Here is a 17907-nt window from a genome sequence, read left to right as displayed (position 1 = left end):
ACGAATACATCCTCCCAAAAAGGTTATTTCTCAGAAAATATTATGTTATCATATAGACTTTTTTTTTTTTTCTCTCTTTCTTTAAAGTAATATATAGATAAAATCGGCCAATACAATTCTAAATGAGAAATATTATATGTCATCAGATAATTTGATAAATTCAATTAGTCTTATGAATTTGAACAATTCACAATAGAATTATATATATGCAGTATCGATACACAATTTAACAATGTAATATAAGAAATTTATGTCATACAAATATAATATATATGGTATACAACTATTTTTTTTACCTTAAAATAATGAGAGATTCACCTTCTCACTATTAAGTATACATTTTTCACTATTGATAAATGTAGTTGTATGGATAGTTATACTGAAAACAAATTCTCTAGTATATCAAATATTTTTCAAAACCGAGCATTCTTGGGAGAGAAAACACCCTATTCACTAAAGAGGAAAAAACTCTAAAATTTTTGTTTGCAGCAATCTTAATTTGTATCTCAGGCCACCACAAGCTAGAGATTTGGTCGTCTTATTTTGTAGAATCCAAGTCTTGATCTTAGAGAGAATTGGTCTATGGTTTCATAATAAACTCTAGCTAGTTATGTTATGGTTTGAATGTCGTCATTTCTCTTGCAACGACTGTGGTCATGCCTTTTCTTAAGACTAAGTCGTATTTTATAGTCCTGAAGCTAGAAGGAATAAATGATTCGGGTATGGGGTAGATTGACAAGAAGTCTATTGTGGTTTTCCCTATTGAATCAAGAATGACTGTTTCAATTGGAGAAGAGCACATTATCAATTAAGGATGAAGGTTTCTTGTTTTGGATTTCTTAATAGAGTGTGTGCAACTTATTGTAGATGCGTGTTATTTGTCTCTTTCTATGAAGTCAAATTCTCTTCAAGCGAGCTAAATGATTAGTTATCCAGCAGAGTATTGGATCCCAAAAGAAAACCTAGTTGAAGAGTCAAATGGGACTTGCTTGGCGACAAAAGGTGTTCTAGTTAAGGAGGTCGATTCGATCTTCATTGGCGCAAACCAATCTTTTAGGTTTTTATTATCAACTTATAGAGCGTAATATATATGATTGCTCCTTTAGTATTGATGGAGCGTAATATGTCATTTTGGTTAGAGGATGATTCTGCATGATTTATAAATTATATTCAATATGAGTCTTATATATGTAATGTAACACATTTGTATTCTTAATAGAATCTAATCTTTTCTTCTAAAAAAATATTTTTCGAAAGCGCGTTACCCTGAACAGTGCTCACTCATTAAAAATGCCCTTAGAAAAGACAACATCCTTTCTTGTAAGTTGCAACACGTACGTTTGCACAAAATTTAACAATCAAATTATTTCGTCTTTTTTTCTGACAAACAATAATTTAAAAAATGATTTAAAGCCATAATCCTTAATGTCACTGACAACTTGACAAGGAATAATTTAAAAAAATGACAACCAAATCTTGGGTCGGCCAGTAATTTTCTTGTTAATTTCTTTTTTTTGGGGGGGGGGGGCTGACAAGTTGTTGGAACAATCATGTGCAACAATCACAGAAACAATAGGGAAGGTGGGCAGTCGCCCAGCAAAAGGGCTTCTTTGTGGTGGAGCCGTGGAGGTGGCTTTCAGGAAAGTGATCGATTGATCATCCAAGAACAACAAGACAAATTCCAAACACAAAGTCAATTATTTTTAATGGCTTCTTTCTATCAAGGTCTTACAATGGCAGGCCCTCCATTCAACCCCAGCAATGCTAAAGTGAACTAATTAAAGGACACATTATCATGAATATATCTTCCACCAATCCTGCCATGCATTGCAGACCTTATATATATCCACATATTTTGGAGCAATGTATAGGATTTCATACATTTTCAATCAGCTAAATTTCGATCACTTTCTGTCTTTTTAGTTTGGATCAAGTTTCACTTGTGTCTCCATGTATATTTATAATTTTTCTAATTTTGATCATGTACTATATATAACTGTTATAATTCATTAGTATTTTCGTCTGTTAAGTTGTGAAATTCGTTCTTAAACCAAAATTGAAAATACAAGAATGAAAGTAAAACTTAGCTTAAACTGTACAAGACAAATTAAAATAAAAGTAGACATTTCTAATTACACATCCACTTAATATAAATATGGCAATTATTTTTTGTAAACTCTATTCTTATACGATTAAGGTTTAGTGTGATTTAAGAAATTAAGTTAAGAGTTTATAATTTAAGATTTTAGGTTTTTTGACACTAAAATATGTAGTGACAATGAGCGTAACTAGCATACATAGTGACAAACTGGAGGGATCAATATATAATTACAAAGAATAAAATTCTGTCAATTCCGTCCTTCTAGTTCCACAAAAGAAAAACAAAAGAGAAAAAGTGAAGATATCATCCTAACATGACTTTTACAAAAAACAATGACTCTCTATACTCTCTATGCACATGCAAGATTGACTCTCTATAGTCTCTATGCACATGCAAGATACTCTCCAGGCACTTACAGTTGGCTCATTGCTAACACTTTCAAAATGTACGATTAGGAAATAAAATTTTGGTTAAATTGAATAATCTAAAGAAGAGTATTAATTAATTGGTTTTATAATATTAGAGGTTTCACAATTTAATACACATCCTATGATGCATATTAGAGTATTGGGTTTAGATCATATGATTGATGAATCCATTTCTCTCTTTTGTTTACACATACCATATTAATAATAATACACTGTTAAGAATAAAAGTAAAATAAATGATTAATCAGGTAATTTGTCTTTTCACAACATGCTTACATACGTTCCACAACATTGTTTTTGTGGTTTTTTTTTTTCTAATAAATATTGTGCATGAGAAAATTCTTTAGATTAGTTATATGCAATAACCTCGTAGATCAATCTGCAGGGAAGGCAGATTGATCGATGACATGTTAGTATTAAATTCAACTACGAGGAGCCTTTGCTTCGATCATCAGCCACTTTGTTATAATGTTTTTGGTTTTTTAATCTCATTCTTGACATATTGATTATTTTAAGGTATAGAATCGTCACGTTTAAATTTTGAGTTAAAAAATTTAGAGAATAACTTGTCTGTCCCTATGATATGAATAAGCTGGTATCACGGTAGATAAAGAAAGAGAGAAGAAAGAGAGGAGAGAGAGAGAGAGAGAGAGAGAGAGAGAGAGAGAGAGAGAGAGAGAGAGAGAGAGGGATACCAGCTGTGATATCCCCATATATCCCTCTCAAAAATCTAAATCTAAGAGTTTCTTTCCTTTTGTTTTTATGTCACCACACTAAATTTTATGTACTTTACTCATGTTTTTATGAACGAGTGTCAATCGATCAATCTGTGCCCGAAAAATATATCAAATTTGCACTTGTCGATCGAATAATTAATCGATCAATTCATATTATTATCCACAGTACGTGCAGTTAATTAACCGTTCTAGAAATGATGAATTGTAAAATATATTTCACAAATTGCTACTTCTTCTTCTTCTTCTTCTTCTTCTTCTTCCTTTTTTTTTTTTTTTTTAATGAAATACAACTTCGTGATTGAACTAGTGAAGGTGGTTCCTAAAGGACCATATAAAGGTCTAAATAAGGTGAAGTAGTTGAGACTTGATAGTTCATGATACTAGAGCTAGAGCAGAGCGCATGCAAGGACAAGTTAACATCAGCAGAATTGTCTGCCATCTTTTCTCGATAACTTTTTCCTAAACCCATCTTTTCTCGATCACTATAATCCACTAATCGATCTGAGGTAGCCTTGTCTAGATCTTTTAGGCAACACTATATATCTTCTCTAAAGTGCAATGACAAATCTATATAATCACTTGAACTCCCTAAGCCATATATGCCCACTAATTACAAGACAAGTCAACTCATAATATCTTTATGGAACATGCATGGTCGATTCCTAATTCTTGTATTCTTAGTAGCTAGGAATGACTTATTTTGAAGTCCTTTATCACAAATATATTAATTTATGTCTGAAAAATGAGAAATGATACTTTTATATTATTTTATGCATGTGGCATGGGGTTCACATGAGAACCTACATTTACATAAAATCCCTTTCCAACAATTGGGGATAGTATGCAAACATCACTGTTTTAGACTACAGCTCATTTAGCCATTTTAGACTTTTAATTGTTCAATGTACGTGTACGTGGACAATCGTTATATAGCAAAAGAATATGCCAATAAATTGGCCAAGAAACCCTCATACATTGAAAACCTATGCTTGCATGCCAAACCATTTATTAAGTTGGTCAGATTTGATTCCACGTTGTGGTCCATCTGGTTCTTTTCATTTATTTATTATATGAAAATTGATATCACCCAATCAATCAATTTAGTAAACATAAATGGGCTAGATGCGTGCAACTTACGTAACTTAGACGACTCAAAATCTCCTATTATCTATACATATTAGCTTGAAAACTTACACATCCAAATAGTTCTAAAAAGGCCATTGCAATTGCACTTTAATTTTGGTTTTACCACATCAACTATAACTGCATGCATTGCACTCTCGTGAATGTTTGAACGCTTGATGCAAAATTGTGATACGTTATGTTTTGTCTTTAACGTTTAACAATTAATGTTTTTGAGTATTTTTCAAAAAATTTTAAAGACCTCTAGGGCATTTATTATTGAATTTATTCACTAGGAAACTTAGTTATGCTTTAAAAAATAAAAAATAAAAACTTAATTTTTTTTTTTTTTTGATAAACAAATTAATTTAGTCAGTGCTGTAGTGTCTGACAACTCACTCGTTGACATGTAGCACTAATTATTTCAAATTTGGTGGCCAAATTAAAGGATTTAGTTTTCTAATTCTACAAGAAACAATATATGCCTATTTGGATTATTGGATCTGGTACTGATGTTCAAAAAGAGGGAAAAAAATGGATATTAATATGACACTGTTTCTAAGCCAAGCCATTATTAATCTTGACTTCAAGTTCAAACTATCATTATCGAGCCAAAAAGGAAAACTACAGACCATCATAAATTCATGACGCCAATTAAGGGTACTATTATATGTGGTTTGCCTCTATACTGATCAATACATAGTGTTCTCTTTTTAATTATTATTTAATATATTACTGTGACTGCACAATAGTTATAATGGTGTAATTATATGCAGCCACATTGAGATTCATAAAAGTTTAAAATTTATAAGAATTTAAAGCTTTAAATTTAAACTTGAGGATCTATTTAAGAAATCGTAGCTAGAGACTAAATACTAAATTATAAGTCTTAAGTCAACATCCAAGATTGAATATTAATAAAATTAGTTGTAATTGTGACTCAATTAAAAAGTTGTGATTATCACACCGTCACAAGTGACTTTGTAATTAAAAAAAATTGTTTGACTGATCAATTGGTAAAGACATGTTCGCTAAATTACAACCTAAGCTTAAATGACACAAAATTTCAATAGTTATAATAGAAAAAAGTTGGATTTAGTATTTAATCTCAAGTAACCATTAATTTTAATAATGTTGAAGAAAGACTATGCATACTTAAATAGGAAATTAATACTACAAAAAGACTTTGATTATGGTCCAGAGGTTTGGTGATAATATTGAAAGAAAGAAACAAAAGGTTGACAGGTTGAGAGTTCAATAATGTAACACACCTATTAGCATAAATTCTTCAAGATCCAAGATTATGGGATATTTTATTGTTTTCCAAGGAATATTAACTGCATTTTCTTTTGTGCATTCTATCTTCTTATGTTTATTTTGCAATATACTGTTATGATTAGAACTGTTTATTAAAAAATTACCCTTTAAGATCATCTCTGTAAAAAGATTAATCAAATTAAAAATTATTTAATTATCTAACTGTTACCAAATAAAAAAAATTTAAAATTATTTGATAACAGTTAGGTTATTAAACGATTTTTTATTAATTTTTGCTGACATGATTTTTAAAGCATTATTTATGATATAAACAGTTTTGATACTGCACTGCAGAATTGACAGGAGAAAAGAGAAAGTACAAAAAAACACGAAGCTTGCATTTCCATTGTTTTTCAAGTAAAAAGAGAAAATGGCTAAATGGGGGTTTGATAGTGTGAGATCATAAATATCAACGGGGTCTTAATTGGGACAGAACAGAACTTGGACATGTGAACTATTTCATTGGGGAACCTGCATGTTCAACTTCAAAAAAGGTACCCTGGCAAAAAAAAAAAAAAAAAAAACTTGAAAAAGGGTACCATGGGCAAAAAAAAAACCTTCAAAACACAAAAGGGTACCAATAATATGTATGGGACAAACCTGGAGGGCAGATATGGTATTTTGATACACTATTTATAATTAATCTCATTGGAAAAAGTTATTGAATCAACCAGACAGCCACCATAAATCCACCTTTAAAAAGTATTTCTCACCCCTTCTTTCTTGGTAGAGAAACTGTTTCCCATTATTTTAGAATCCAAATCATTAGATTTCCCTAGTTTTCAAAGCAATGGATTGGAGTCATTGGACTCAATCCCACACGCCACTGTTAAAAGAAAAGAACCACCCAAAGATTTCACAATACCTGTCAGAAAAAAAAATAAAAATAAAAACTTAGTAAAAAAATAAACAATGCAGTCTGTCTCACATTCCATGTGAGATCCCTTTCTCTCTCCCATACATTATATAAGTAGCCCATTTGAGACAACTTTTTGTTCACGCCTAGTCCTTTTATCTCCGGAACCAGAATTGAAAATTGTGGGATCGAAACCCAAGGAAATGGGTTTCCTATTCCTATTCAAAGCTCTGTTTTCAACTCTGTTTTTAACTCTGTTTTTGGTTTCCCACCAAACAAAAGCAGAGGATTTCAATTCCTTCTATAATGCTTCTGCTGCTACTACTACCAATTCAGCAGTAGTGGCCAGAAAGCTTGGAGGCAAATGCAACTGGTTCCGAGGTACATGGGTTTATGATGCTTCTTCTAAGCCTCACTATGGCTCCTCCAGCTGTCCCTTCATAGATCCACAGTTCGATTGCCAAAAGTATGGTCGTCCTGATCAGTCTTACCTCAAATACAGATGGCAGCCCTTCTCTTGTGCCCTCCCCAGGTACCATTTTCCACTTCACTCATCTCATTTCATACCCGAGTTCGTTTGTCTTTGATACAATGTCTGTATGTCATACAAACACATCTCATTGTGGGAAAAGCGTACTCGTCTGTTTGTATGTCATACAATGTTCGTATGCTACGATTTTCACTTCGTACACATATGTGGCGAAAAACTGAGAAATTTGGCAGTTGGGTATTGAACTAAAAGTTTCAAAGTATGTTTGTATGTCATTCAGTGTTTGTACTATAAGATTTTCGATTGGTACACATGTGTGTGGCGTAATTCTGGGAAATTGTGCAATTGGGTACTGAGCTGGAAGTGTGAGAGTGTTTATTATTTAATTGTTTTGCAGGTTTAATGGGTTGAATTTCTTGGAAAAATGGAGGGGGAAGAAGATCATGTTTGTGGGTGACTCACTGAGTTTCAACCAGTGGATATCTTTAACATGTATGCTTCATGCATGGGTGCCAAATTCCAAGTATGTTTATGTCAAGAGAAATGGTTTTGCTTCAGTGACATTCCAGGTGAGTGAGTTCTTAATTTCTTCTGGTTCAATAATTCTTTTTCTTCCTTCTGTTTTTTGGGTGTTCAATGAGTACCATAACTATAATTATTAATCATTGGATGAAATAGTGCATGCATGTATTGTCCCTTTTCACCCTAGCTTTTACCAAAAGGTGAACAAACACTTTTCATTTGAATTTTATTGGGGCACAATGGAAGAAGCCAGAGATGGAGAATTTAGCTTGAGCTTGGAACCAGTTTTAATTCATGTTGGTGTGAGCTGGTGAGCGCCAACTGATTTCTTTACTTTGTGTGTGTGTGTGTGTGTGTGTGTGTGTGAGTGAGTGAGCATTAAAAGTGCAGCGTGATTGGTGCTTGGGCATTTCACTTTGCTGGGGGACATGTCAGGTTGTCATTTTTTGTTTTTCCTGATAATTAATTAATTTTGTTGCCATGTGTCTTATTATTTTTTTTGGGTGATCGTTGCTATGTGTCTTTATGTAGTAATATCAAGTGTTAAAGCTAAGTAAGAGTAAAGACAAGACCCACTTTTACAGTTTTTTTGAATCAAGAGCGGCAAGACACCTTGTTTTTATGAGAACCAGACACCTTAATTTGCTGGTTCAAATTTCAGTCCATTGGTTTTAACACAAATAGTAAGAGAGAATAAAAAAATGGGTCAAAGATTTGATAATTTAAATGTGACCCAAAAACTAGTCCACAGATTTCTAAAATCATCTGTGGTAGTTTCCTTTTTTTTTTTCTTTATTTTGGAATTTTTGGTATGATGAAGTCCAAATCCAATGAACACTAATTGTTTGACATTTTCTCTCCAAAATCATGAAGTCTGTATCAAACTTGGGTTGAAGTTTTGAACAATCAATTAAACATGCCCTAATTGACAATTAATGGTCGTTATCATCATCCATTACCTGTTTTAGCTTCTAAAATTTAGACTAGTTGTACATGAAATGTCACCCATCGTAGGATGGGCCATATTTACTGCTACATCTGTATTTATTTTTTTTTTGTTTTGGCTTTTATTGGATCATTGAATGGGTGATAGTGTGATACCGTGATAGGATAAAGATGGTTCTTTCTTTTGCCAGATCTTTTTCTTCTTTTTCTTTTTTCTGGGTTACAAAATTTTTGGTGGGTACCGTGGGTTAGGTAGTATATTTGACCCTTGGTTTTCATGGCCACTTGTAAGTTAATTACAAATGAGTACACAGCACTTTTCAGTTTTCACAGTATATTGGGCCTCCTCCCAAAATTAAGAGAGGCCAATTTTTGTTTTTCGTTTTTCCCTTAGAAAAAGTATTAAATTATTAATATCCACAAATTATAAGTTACTTATTATTATTATTTTTTTTCTAAGAGGGCCGGAAATGAAAAATATAAGTAAAATAATAATAATTATTATCCTTTTTGTTTTGAGCAGGACTATGGAGTCCAGATACTGCTGTATCGCACAACATACCTAGTGGATATTGTTAACGAGAAGGTGGGACGAGTCTTGAAGCTTGACTCCATCAAGGGTGGTGATGCATGGAGAGGCATGGACATGCTGATCTTTGACACGTGGCATTGGTGGACTCACACAGGAAGAACACAACCGTACGTTTAGATTACAATTTGCAAACCCTTATGCATCATCACATGCATTGTTTTTTTTTTGTCTTATATATGAATGGTTGGGAGTTTGATATGTAATTGGGTCCAATATATCGAAGTCCAAATTTAATGTAGTGCTATAATACAACATTTTGCAGATGGGACTATTTGCAAGAAGGGGGTAAATTGTACAAAGATATGAACCGTCTGGTGGCATTTTATAAAGGGCTAACAACTTGGGCTAGATGGGTCAACCGAAATGTTGATGCTTCCAAAACCAAGATCTTCTTCCAAGGGATTTCTCCAACCCATTATGAGTGAGTAATTTCATCTCCAAAATTCAAATTCAATCTATAAAAATACAACCATCTTTTATCATATATTTGATATATTACATTGTTTGACACACACTAGGACTTCATTATTAGAATATAAAATTAATATTTGCTTTCATTCTAACAATTTAAGTTTTTGAAAACAGTAACTTTATTATGGTATTAGAGCATAAGCTATCGAGTTGAAATTCTCACAGTTATATCTCCCAATATAAGTTGAATTCCACGTATCAAACTCAAATAGTGAAAACAGATACATATGGAGAAGAAGTACTTGAATATAAAAGCAACTTATAGTATATTAACTCTAGTTATAGTTACTATAACTCTTCTCATATTACTTAATCTCATATATGTATTTGCTTTGTGAAAGTTATAGCTGATAACTAATCAAAGAATATATATATATTTAGTGAAAAACAATGCAATAAATTAATCTTACTTTTATCGATGTAATTGTTTATGAAATTAGGGGCAGGGATTGGAACCAACCAACAAAATCATGCTCAAGTGAAACAACACCATTCAGTGGCAAAAGGTACCCAGCAGGCATACCCATGTCTTGGGTTGTTGTGAACAAAGTGTTGAGCAGGATTAAGAAACCAGTCTCTCTGCTTGACATTACAATGCTCTCACAACTCCGAAAAGATGCACACCCATCTTTTTATAGCGGTGCGCAGAGTGGCTTAGATTGCAGCCACTGGTGTCTTCCTGGACTCCCAGATACATGGAATGAGCTCCTATATGCAGCTCTATTTGGTTAAAATTAACCCACAAGAAAAAGCAATATTGTTGTACTTAATTAGTCTTATTGTTGAAATTGAAACTCATTGTTTCAGATCACACTAGGGATTTTCTTTTTTGCATTTTTCTTGTGCATTTGGGCAATAAGGGGGTTTGTGATTCAATTGTATATTTACATTATTTGGCAGAAAGTTCCCTCTTGAATTGTACAAACCACGTTTCAAATTAGAAAAAGATCATTTGTGATTTAACATGAGCTCATGCACTCAAAGCAGATCGTAAGTTATATTTTCATTGTGTGATGATTTCTCAAAGGCCTCGGTGACTCGGTGATATTAGTAGTAAATCACTAGACTAATCTTATTCTCACTCATAACTTGCATTGAGTCATTTATAACTTCAATAATTTCCAGATTGACAAGATTCATGTTGGGTAGAGGTGTACGATGGGCCGAGCCAGCCCGAATCCAGCATGGGCCCGGCCCTACCAGGCCAATGTTTTCTATCTCGTTGGGCCAACTCGGCTTGAGCCCGTTGCAGGTTTGGGCGGCCTGAACCTATTACGGGTCGGCTCGTTTATATTAATATTTTTCAATTTAAAAAAATAAATAAATTTACTATTAGCCTTGTTTCAATTTTTAATTTTAATTTTGGTGGTGAAATTAGATAGAAAATAAAATAAAAGTAGTAGAAAATTCAAAAAGTTGATAGGAAATAGAATGACATCAAAGACTATTTGATTTATTAAACAATAATAGAAACTTAAAATAATTAATCGGGCCGGCCAAGCCCAGCACGAGCTCAGCATGACCTGTTATAGGATGGACTATAGGCCAGACTGGGCTTAAGGTTTAAAATAATTGGGCCAGCCTGGCCCAATTATTAAATCGATTGGCCCAAACACGGCGCGAAACATGAATGAGTCAACTTTAAACGGGATAGAAAACATTGGAAAGTTAACTTACCCCTAACCTCTTTCTCATTTTTTGACCTTTTTTGTGAGAAGAATCTGGGTGGGATGATCCTATTACATCATCATTCTAACGTAGCGGGCCAACCATTTATGAAAAGCCATGTGTAATAAAAGTTTGTAATTTTGAATACACAGTATATCTTGAAATTATACACACCATGCATTAGAAATATAAATAAAATTACATCATGTATTGAGAATATAAATTCTAACGAGACTTTTTATGAGTGGTTGGTTCACCACATTAGTGTTATAACTCGAAAATACGTGTCACCTAAGATTTTCTCTCTCCGTTATACCAAAATAAATGTGAAGAAAATAACGTCAATCAAACACGCCACATTCCATTCTAAACATTTACACACAAAATAAAGAAAGTAATGCCTAGCATCAAATCACCCCCAATTTGACCAAGCTGCGATTTATTCGAGTCAAATAAACAATCCATCCCTTCACTAATTCCACTATTGGCAATACCTAAGGAGCAAGGAACACGATCCCTTGAAAACCTCCAACTTAATCAACATATGAAGTGGAGGACATGCCAAGTTCGACTTGTCTTTATATAAACGGATTGAAGTTCATTAAAAATAATCTAAATTAAGTTAACTAGTTAGTAAGATAATATGGTGTTAACCACCGTTTTAGGTTCACTACACAACGTGATTTCTTAATCCAAATCGTTTATTTTTTAGGTCTACATTCAAATATCATCATTTCAAAAAATCATTCAAATTGAAAATTATGTAGCAATTTGATTATCATCACAATTATTTCAATGTTTTATAAAAAAAATTGTGCTCTTCTATTTATTCAAGCACAATTAGCTTATTAATAATTGTTTAAATAATTTTTGATTTAGTTAATTTTTTGTAAAGATAATATTTGAATGAAAATTTAAAAAATTGAACGGTTCAGATGATAAAATCACGGTTCAAAATAGTAGTTAGCGCCGTATTATTTTACTAATAGTTATCTCTACTGCACTACTCTCAAATTCATAAGTCTAAGGTATACGTAATTCTGATTTTTACACTTGCAAACATTAAAAATTTCAAACAAAAAAACATTTATTCTGATTTGAGCGTTATAGAATCTTTTGCAGTAGCACCAACATATACTTGGGTGGATTAGCAGATTGGGCTCGACTGGAACTACAACGGGCTCAATTGGGCCGAACATAGGCCGAGCTCATGTTTAGAGCCTTGGCGGAGTCCATTGTAACATTGGGCTGAATCGACCCGCCCAATATCTGATACCTGGTCGGGCTTTGTCTTTGTTAGCAGGTTTCGATGAAGCTGGGGTCGAATGACGATGACTCACTCCAGTAGCCCTCATCCAAAGAAAATAAAACCTCCAAGAGGCATGACAAGTGTTCTGCGGAGTTAAGGTTGACACTCGTGGCGGTTCTTCACTTTCCCACGTGTCACGGTACGGACAAATCTGTGATAGATCGAGCTTATCTTGAACGCATGACGTGTGATCTCCTTAGTAGCATAACATCTGACTCAGGTTCCAAAGCTCCCAACCCCCACCACGTGTGGCACTCATGCACCCAACACATGTCGTCCTCCATGCACATATGCACCATCTCAGCACCGCCATGGCTCCCTCTTTTTAATTCCAAGCTCCACCCACTCTCAAACCCAGAAACCCAAAACTGAAACCAAACTCATACTCATTAATCATATCAAAATTCAAACAGTTGGTATAGTTTTGAAAAGAAGAAGATCATATTCATAGCAATGGCTTCTGAGCAAATGAGAAGAAGGGACAACACCACTTCCGAGAGGGAGGTTCAAGTAGAGAAAGACAAAGTCCCGAAGATAACGAGCCAATTCGAGTCTATGACGGTGCACGTCACTCCTCTTGACAGTGCCGCCAAAGACTCATCGCGTGACGATCAGAGTGCGAGGAGCGGAAACACGGTCGGCGATGTGGGCCGCGGGAAGGCCAGAGAGGCCCACGAGATCGAGAGTCATCACTTCGAGTCTCTGAAGGATAGTCCGAGTGGGGCGGCTGACAAAGGCGGTCGTGGTGGTGATCGGAGTGAAGAAGAGAAAGATAGACAGAGAGAATCGGTTGCTGACCGAGCGAGGACTGCGAATATGGTGGCCGACAAAGAGGCGGAGGAAGGGCGCGGCGGCCGCCAAGGCAGAGAGCAAAGTGGGCCCCACATGCAGAGTGTTGGGAAGTTCGAAGTCATGAGGGGTGCTGGGGAAGAAGAAGAGGAGAAGGGTTCGAAAGGCAGAGAAGGTGGAGCTGCTCATGGGATGATGGCAAGCCAAGGGAGCAGGCAGAGTGGGCCCGACCAAGGTAGAGGGAAAAGTGGACCCCACCATCAAGCTGTTGGGAAGGTTGAAGTCATGAGAGCTGGGGATGAAGAGAAGGGTAGAGAGGGAATGAGAGGCAGGGGCACTGATTATGCGATGATGGCAGGCAAAGAAGACAAGTCTCGCGACCAGGAGAGAGGCCGAGTCGGCAGCTCGGGATCCGAACAGATGAGGAGCAAATCAGAGGAGGGTCATGGTCGCGAGCACATTCGAGGCAGTCCAATAGAAATGAAAATGGAATCAAACCAGAGTCGCAATCAAAACAAAGAATTGCAACAACAACAGCAGCAGCAGCAGCAACAGCAAAACAAACAACTTTCTCTTGAAGAAGTTTCCAAGTTCCGAGGAGAAGCGCAGCAGAATTCTATGGAGGCGTTAAGAGCCGCCGAAGAGCGATACGCCAAGGCCAAAGAATCGGCGAAACAAGGGCTTAGCTCAGCAACTGAGTTTTATAAAGACACCCTTGCAAGTGCTGCCAATAACGCCGCGGACTACACCGCCCCGGTGGCAGAGAAAGCGAAAGGTGCAGCCAGGACTGCGGTGGATTACACCGCCCCGGTGGCGGTCAAAGCAAAAGGTGCAGCTATGACTGCGGTGGATTACACCGCCCCGGTGGGGGTGAAAGCAAAAGGTGCAGCTAGGACTGCGGTGGATTACACCGCCCCGGTGGCGGTGAAAGCCAAAGATATCGCGGTGTCTGCGGGGAAGACCACCATGCATTATGCTGGGGATGTGGCGGTTGACTTGAAGGAGAAGGCGACTGTGGCGGGATGGACTGCGGCGCATTACACCACCGAGGTCACGGTGGAGGGGACAAAGGCGGCTGCGAGGGCTGTGATGGGAGTGGCGGAGTATGCCGGGCATAAGGCGGCGGAGATTGCTGCGGTGACGGGTGAGAAAGCTGAGGATTACACTTTTAGGAAGAAGGAAGAGGCCTGGAGAGAATATCAGGCCAAGAGGTCAGGTGATCAGAGAATGGTATGTTCCACCAATTACTTAATTATCTTAATTACCATTTCCCCATTTGCTATATATTATTCAAGTTAATATACATATTTCAATAATCAAATTTATAGAAAATTACAAGTAAGAAAATGAACATATATATATGTTTCACCAGTGTTCTAAGAAAAGATGTTACACTTACCACGTACACCTATACTACCCTGCCCACCATGAACCTTAGAAGGTACGTGGAATCTCTATGGAAGTGTGTGGTGCAAAATTTGGTCCAAATAGCTTACCCTGCCCACCATGAACCTTAGAAGGTACGTGGAATCTCTATGGAAGTGTGTGGTGCAAAATTTGGTCCAAATAGCTTACTAATAGACTCAACAAATTTGTTCATCAAATCTTACCAAATATTGCATTATTTGTTTTAGAAATAAATGATGTTATGGGCCAATTTTCATGAAAATTTGTATGTTAAGGTTCATTCTGGGCGAATGAGGCAATATATATTAGTATCTGATTAATTGTTTTAATATTTTGTTACAATGTTTGTTTCGTTAAGGGCACTGAGCAGAGCTATGGAGGAGGAGATCAAAAGGAGGGAATGTTGAAAAGGGAGCAAGATAAGAGCTGGAGCCAAACTGATGAGAACATCTTTTGGGATGAAGATCGTGAGGGATCAAGAGAAGACAGGAATGTGCAGAGAGAAGGTGGAAGACCGACTGATCAATCTCAAAGGGACGAGGGAGAGGGCGCCATTGGTGGCGGGAGGAATGTAGAGAAACAAGGGACACAGGCAGAGAGTGATGATCAATACATGATGATGGGCAAGGAAGGCTCTCAACAGGGAGAGGTGACGGGGGTGCTGGGAGCAGTAGGGGAGACTTTGGTGGAGATCGCGCAGACAACGAAAGACATGGTTATCGGGCACGGGGAGGAGGAGGAGCAGCAGCAGCAAGGCAAGCAAGGCCAGCAGACCAAGCAATATGGGAATTGAAGGAGGATATATGCAAGTAAAAAGTAAAGCAGAAGCAGTTAAAAGTAAAGTGAAAAGTAACTCTAGCTATAGCAGTTAAAAGTTCAGTGTTGATGGTGATCATGTGCATAGATAAATGACTGACGTCAATGTAGCATTTTGGTCTGGATGTTATGGTGTCGATCGTCAATAAATTTTTAATATTTTCTGTATTCAAAACCTTGCCTCCATTACTTATTTAATTACTATTAGGACAATATATGCATATTTGGACAATATTTCCTTCTTCATGTAAGATACTCCAAAGCCACCATGAGGTTAAAGCGTGTAGCATATATGCAGTAGTAGTGGAGTTCAAGCTGGAATTTGATTCTCCCCTACCCAAAAAAAATGCTGGAATTTGATTCTTCATAATTTGTTTTTTTGGTCTACATATATTGTTTAGCATGTCAAGTTGGAAATACCCTCAACTTGAAACGAAGTCAAATTTCTAGGATTGAAGTACCAACAAATAAGAGAGCGTAAGGTTGACTTGGGCTGTGAGAACTTGATAGGCCTCTCTCTGCTCAGTGTCGGCGGCGGTGGTGCTTCATTTGTTTTTATTTTCTCTCTCTCTCTCCCTCCTCATGAGGTATTTTTTGTATGGTCATGCCAATGAGTTTGTCAACACAACGGCAACCACTGTAGTAGTGTACAGAGGATAAGAAAGAGGATACATGGTCTTTGGTGTGTCTAAATGAAATGAATGTAGGATAAAGTTGTTATGTTTAAGAATATCTATTTTTGAAGAAGTTACTAGGCCAAACAACTCTAATGGATTTGGATAGATTTTAAAAATTTAACAAAGTTTACGCGTTTTCAATTAGAATTTTTATAGATTTCATAAAAGTCTAGAGATTTTCAACTTAAATTTTAATAAATTTTTACAAAATTCAAGTGTTTTAAAAAATAAATATATTTCATTAAGCGATAAATTTAGGTAAATTTAGATAAATTTTGTTTAAATAATAAAGACTATAAGAATTTCAGCCTATTGTGTTAAAATTTTAATGAATTATACGCTTTTTAGATTTTAATGAATTTTATGAAAGTCAATAAAAATTTATATAATATTTCAATAAAATATGCATACTCTTTTAAAATTCATTAAAATCCAGACATATAATCAATGAATTAAATTTCGTTTTTTTAGGGTGTCGACATCGAAATACATGTTTAATAATTTTTCGGGAAAATTTTGCCGAAATTTTTGAAATTTCGCCGAAATTTATCGAAATTTACAGAAATTTATCGAAATTATCGAAATTTTCATATTTTCTATTTTCTCCAACTTCAGAAATTCACCAAAAATAGCTCGAGACTCCAAATAATTCACCGAAAAATTTTACGAACTCGTATTGATGAGTACTAATTTCCTATAACCTCAAAATAGTCAAATTGCTTTCAAAAAAAATTATGAAAAATCCTACTCTTATAATTTAATTCTGAAAAAAATAATAATTGTCAAATTCTTGAATTTTCATTTTCTAAAATTCATTTCCACACAACTAAGCTCTAGAATCACAACCAAAGGTCTACGTTAGTTAAAATAAATTTAAATAAATTTCTAATTCCTTTAAAAAAGCCTTAAAATAAATTTAAAAAATTTAAGTAACAAAATTACCATAAGCCAAAATTTGGATTGTTACACTTAGTGAAGACAAAGTTTGGCTAAGTAAGACACGGGAAAAAAAGAAGGAAAGATAAAAAATAAAAATAAAAGACTGAAGAGAGAGGCACAGGGAAAAAAAGTAAGGAAAGATAAAAAATGAGAGGGGGTTTGGGGCCTTTAGGCAATTGGAAAGAAAAAAAAAAAAGTTTGAGATTTCTTTTAGTTATTTTAAACCTTAAACTTTAATACATTTCTATATAAAAAAATAATTAAAAATATCCTAAAGGGCTTAAAACCTAATATCCTAAAAAATATAGAGTATATAGGGTTTAATATATAGATTATAGAGTATAAAGAGTATTAGGGTATATAAAATATATAGAGTATTAGGATTTACATTTTAGTGTATAATTAAATTATACAGTATAAAGAATATACTAATTTTGTTTATTTATTATACTAATTTTATTTAACAATATTTGCTCTAGCGCGCATTATATTCACCTTATATCACATGAAACCTACTATATAATTTGATTTCTTCAATGTTTTTTATCAATTTAGTAGATAATATGTTAAATAAACATATGGTAAAGTTTTATTCAAAATTTCCGTATTTTGATAGAAATTTTCGTCATTTTTATCTAATTTCTATCGAAATTTAAAAATCTTCACAATTTCTTCGAAACTCGAAATTTTATTGCCTGTATATAATCAAGTTGCATTCACA

General features: G+C 34.9%; 2 protein-coding genes across 2 annotated transcripts; both read left to right on the top strand.

Moving 5' to 3' along the window:
- Nucleotides 1–6458: 6458 nt before the first annotated feature.
- Nucleotides 6459–10544, top strand: TBL39 (TRICHOME BIREFRINGENCE-LIKE 39). Its single transcript, XM_086239617.1, has 5 exons — nucleotides 6459–7093; nucleotides 7449–7620; nucleotides 9042–9217; nucleotides 9373–9531; nucleotides 10022–10544. Exons 1-5 carry the CDS (start codon nucleotides 6765–6767, stop codon nucleotides 10311–10313), a joined length of 1128 nt encoding a protein of 375 aa, XP_086095743.1. The 5' UTR covers nucleotides 6459–6764; the 3' UTR covers nucleotides 10314–10544.
- A 2295-nt stretch (nucleotides 10545–12839) lies between these two features.
- On the top strand, nucleotides 12840–15816 carry LOC147286720 (late embryogenesis abundant domain-containing protein / LEA domain-containing protein). Its single transcript, XM_086241757.1, has 2 exons — nucleotides 12840–14577; nucleotides 15113–15816. The coding sequence occupies exons 1-2, from the start codon at nucleotides 13012–13014 to the stop codon at nucleotides 15545–15547; spliced, it is 2001 nt and encodes a 666-aa protein (XP_086097883.1). The 5' UTR covers nucleotides 12840–13011; the 3' UTR covers nucleotides 15548–15816.
- The last annotated feature ends 2091 nt before the right edge of the window (nucleotides 15817–17907 follow it).

The sequence above is a fragment of the Dryas octopetala genome, chromosome 4, assembly GCF_963921425.1.
Source record: "Dryas octopetala chromosome 4, drDryOcto1.1, whole genome shotgun sequence".
In the NCBI taxonomy this organism is placed as follows: Eukaryota; Viridiplantae; Streptophyta; class Magnoliopsida; order Rosales; family Rosaceae; genus Dryas; species Dryas octopetala.
This window is presented reverse-complemented; position numbering and strand designations above follow the sequence as displayed.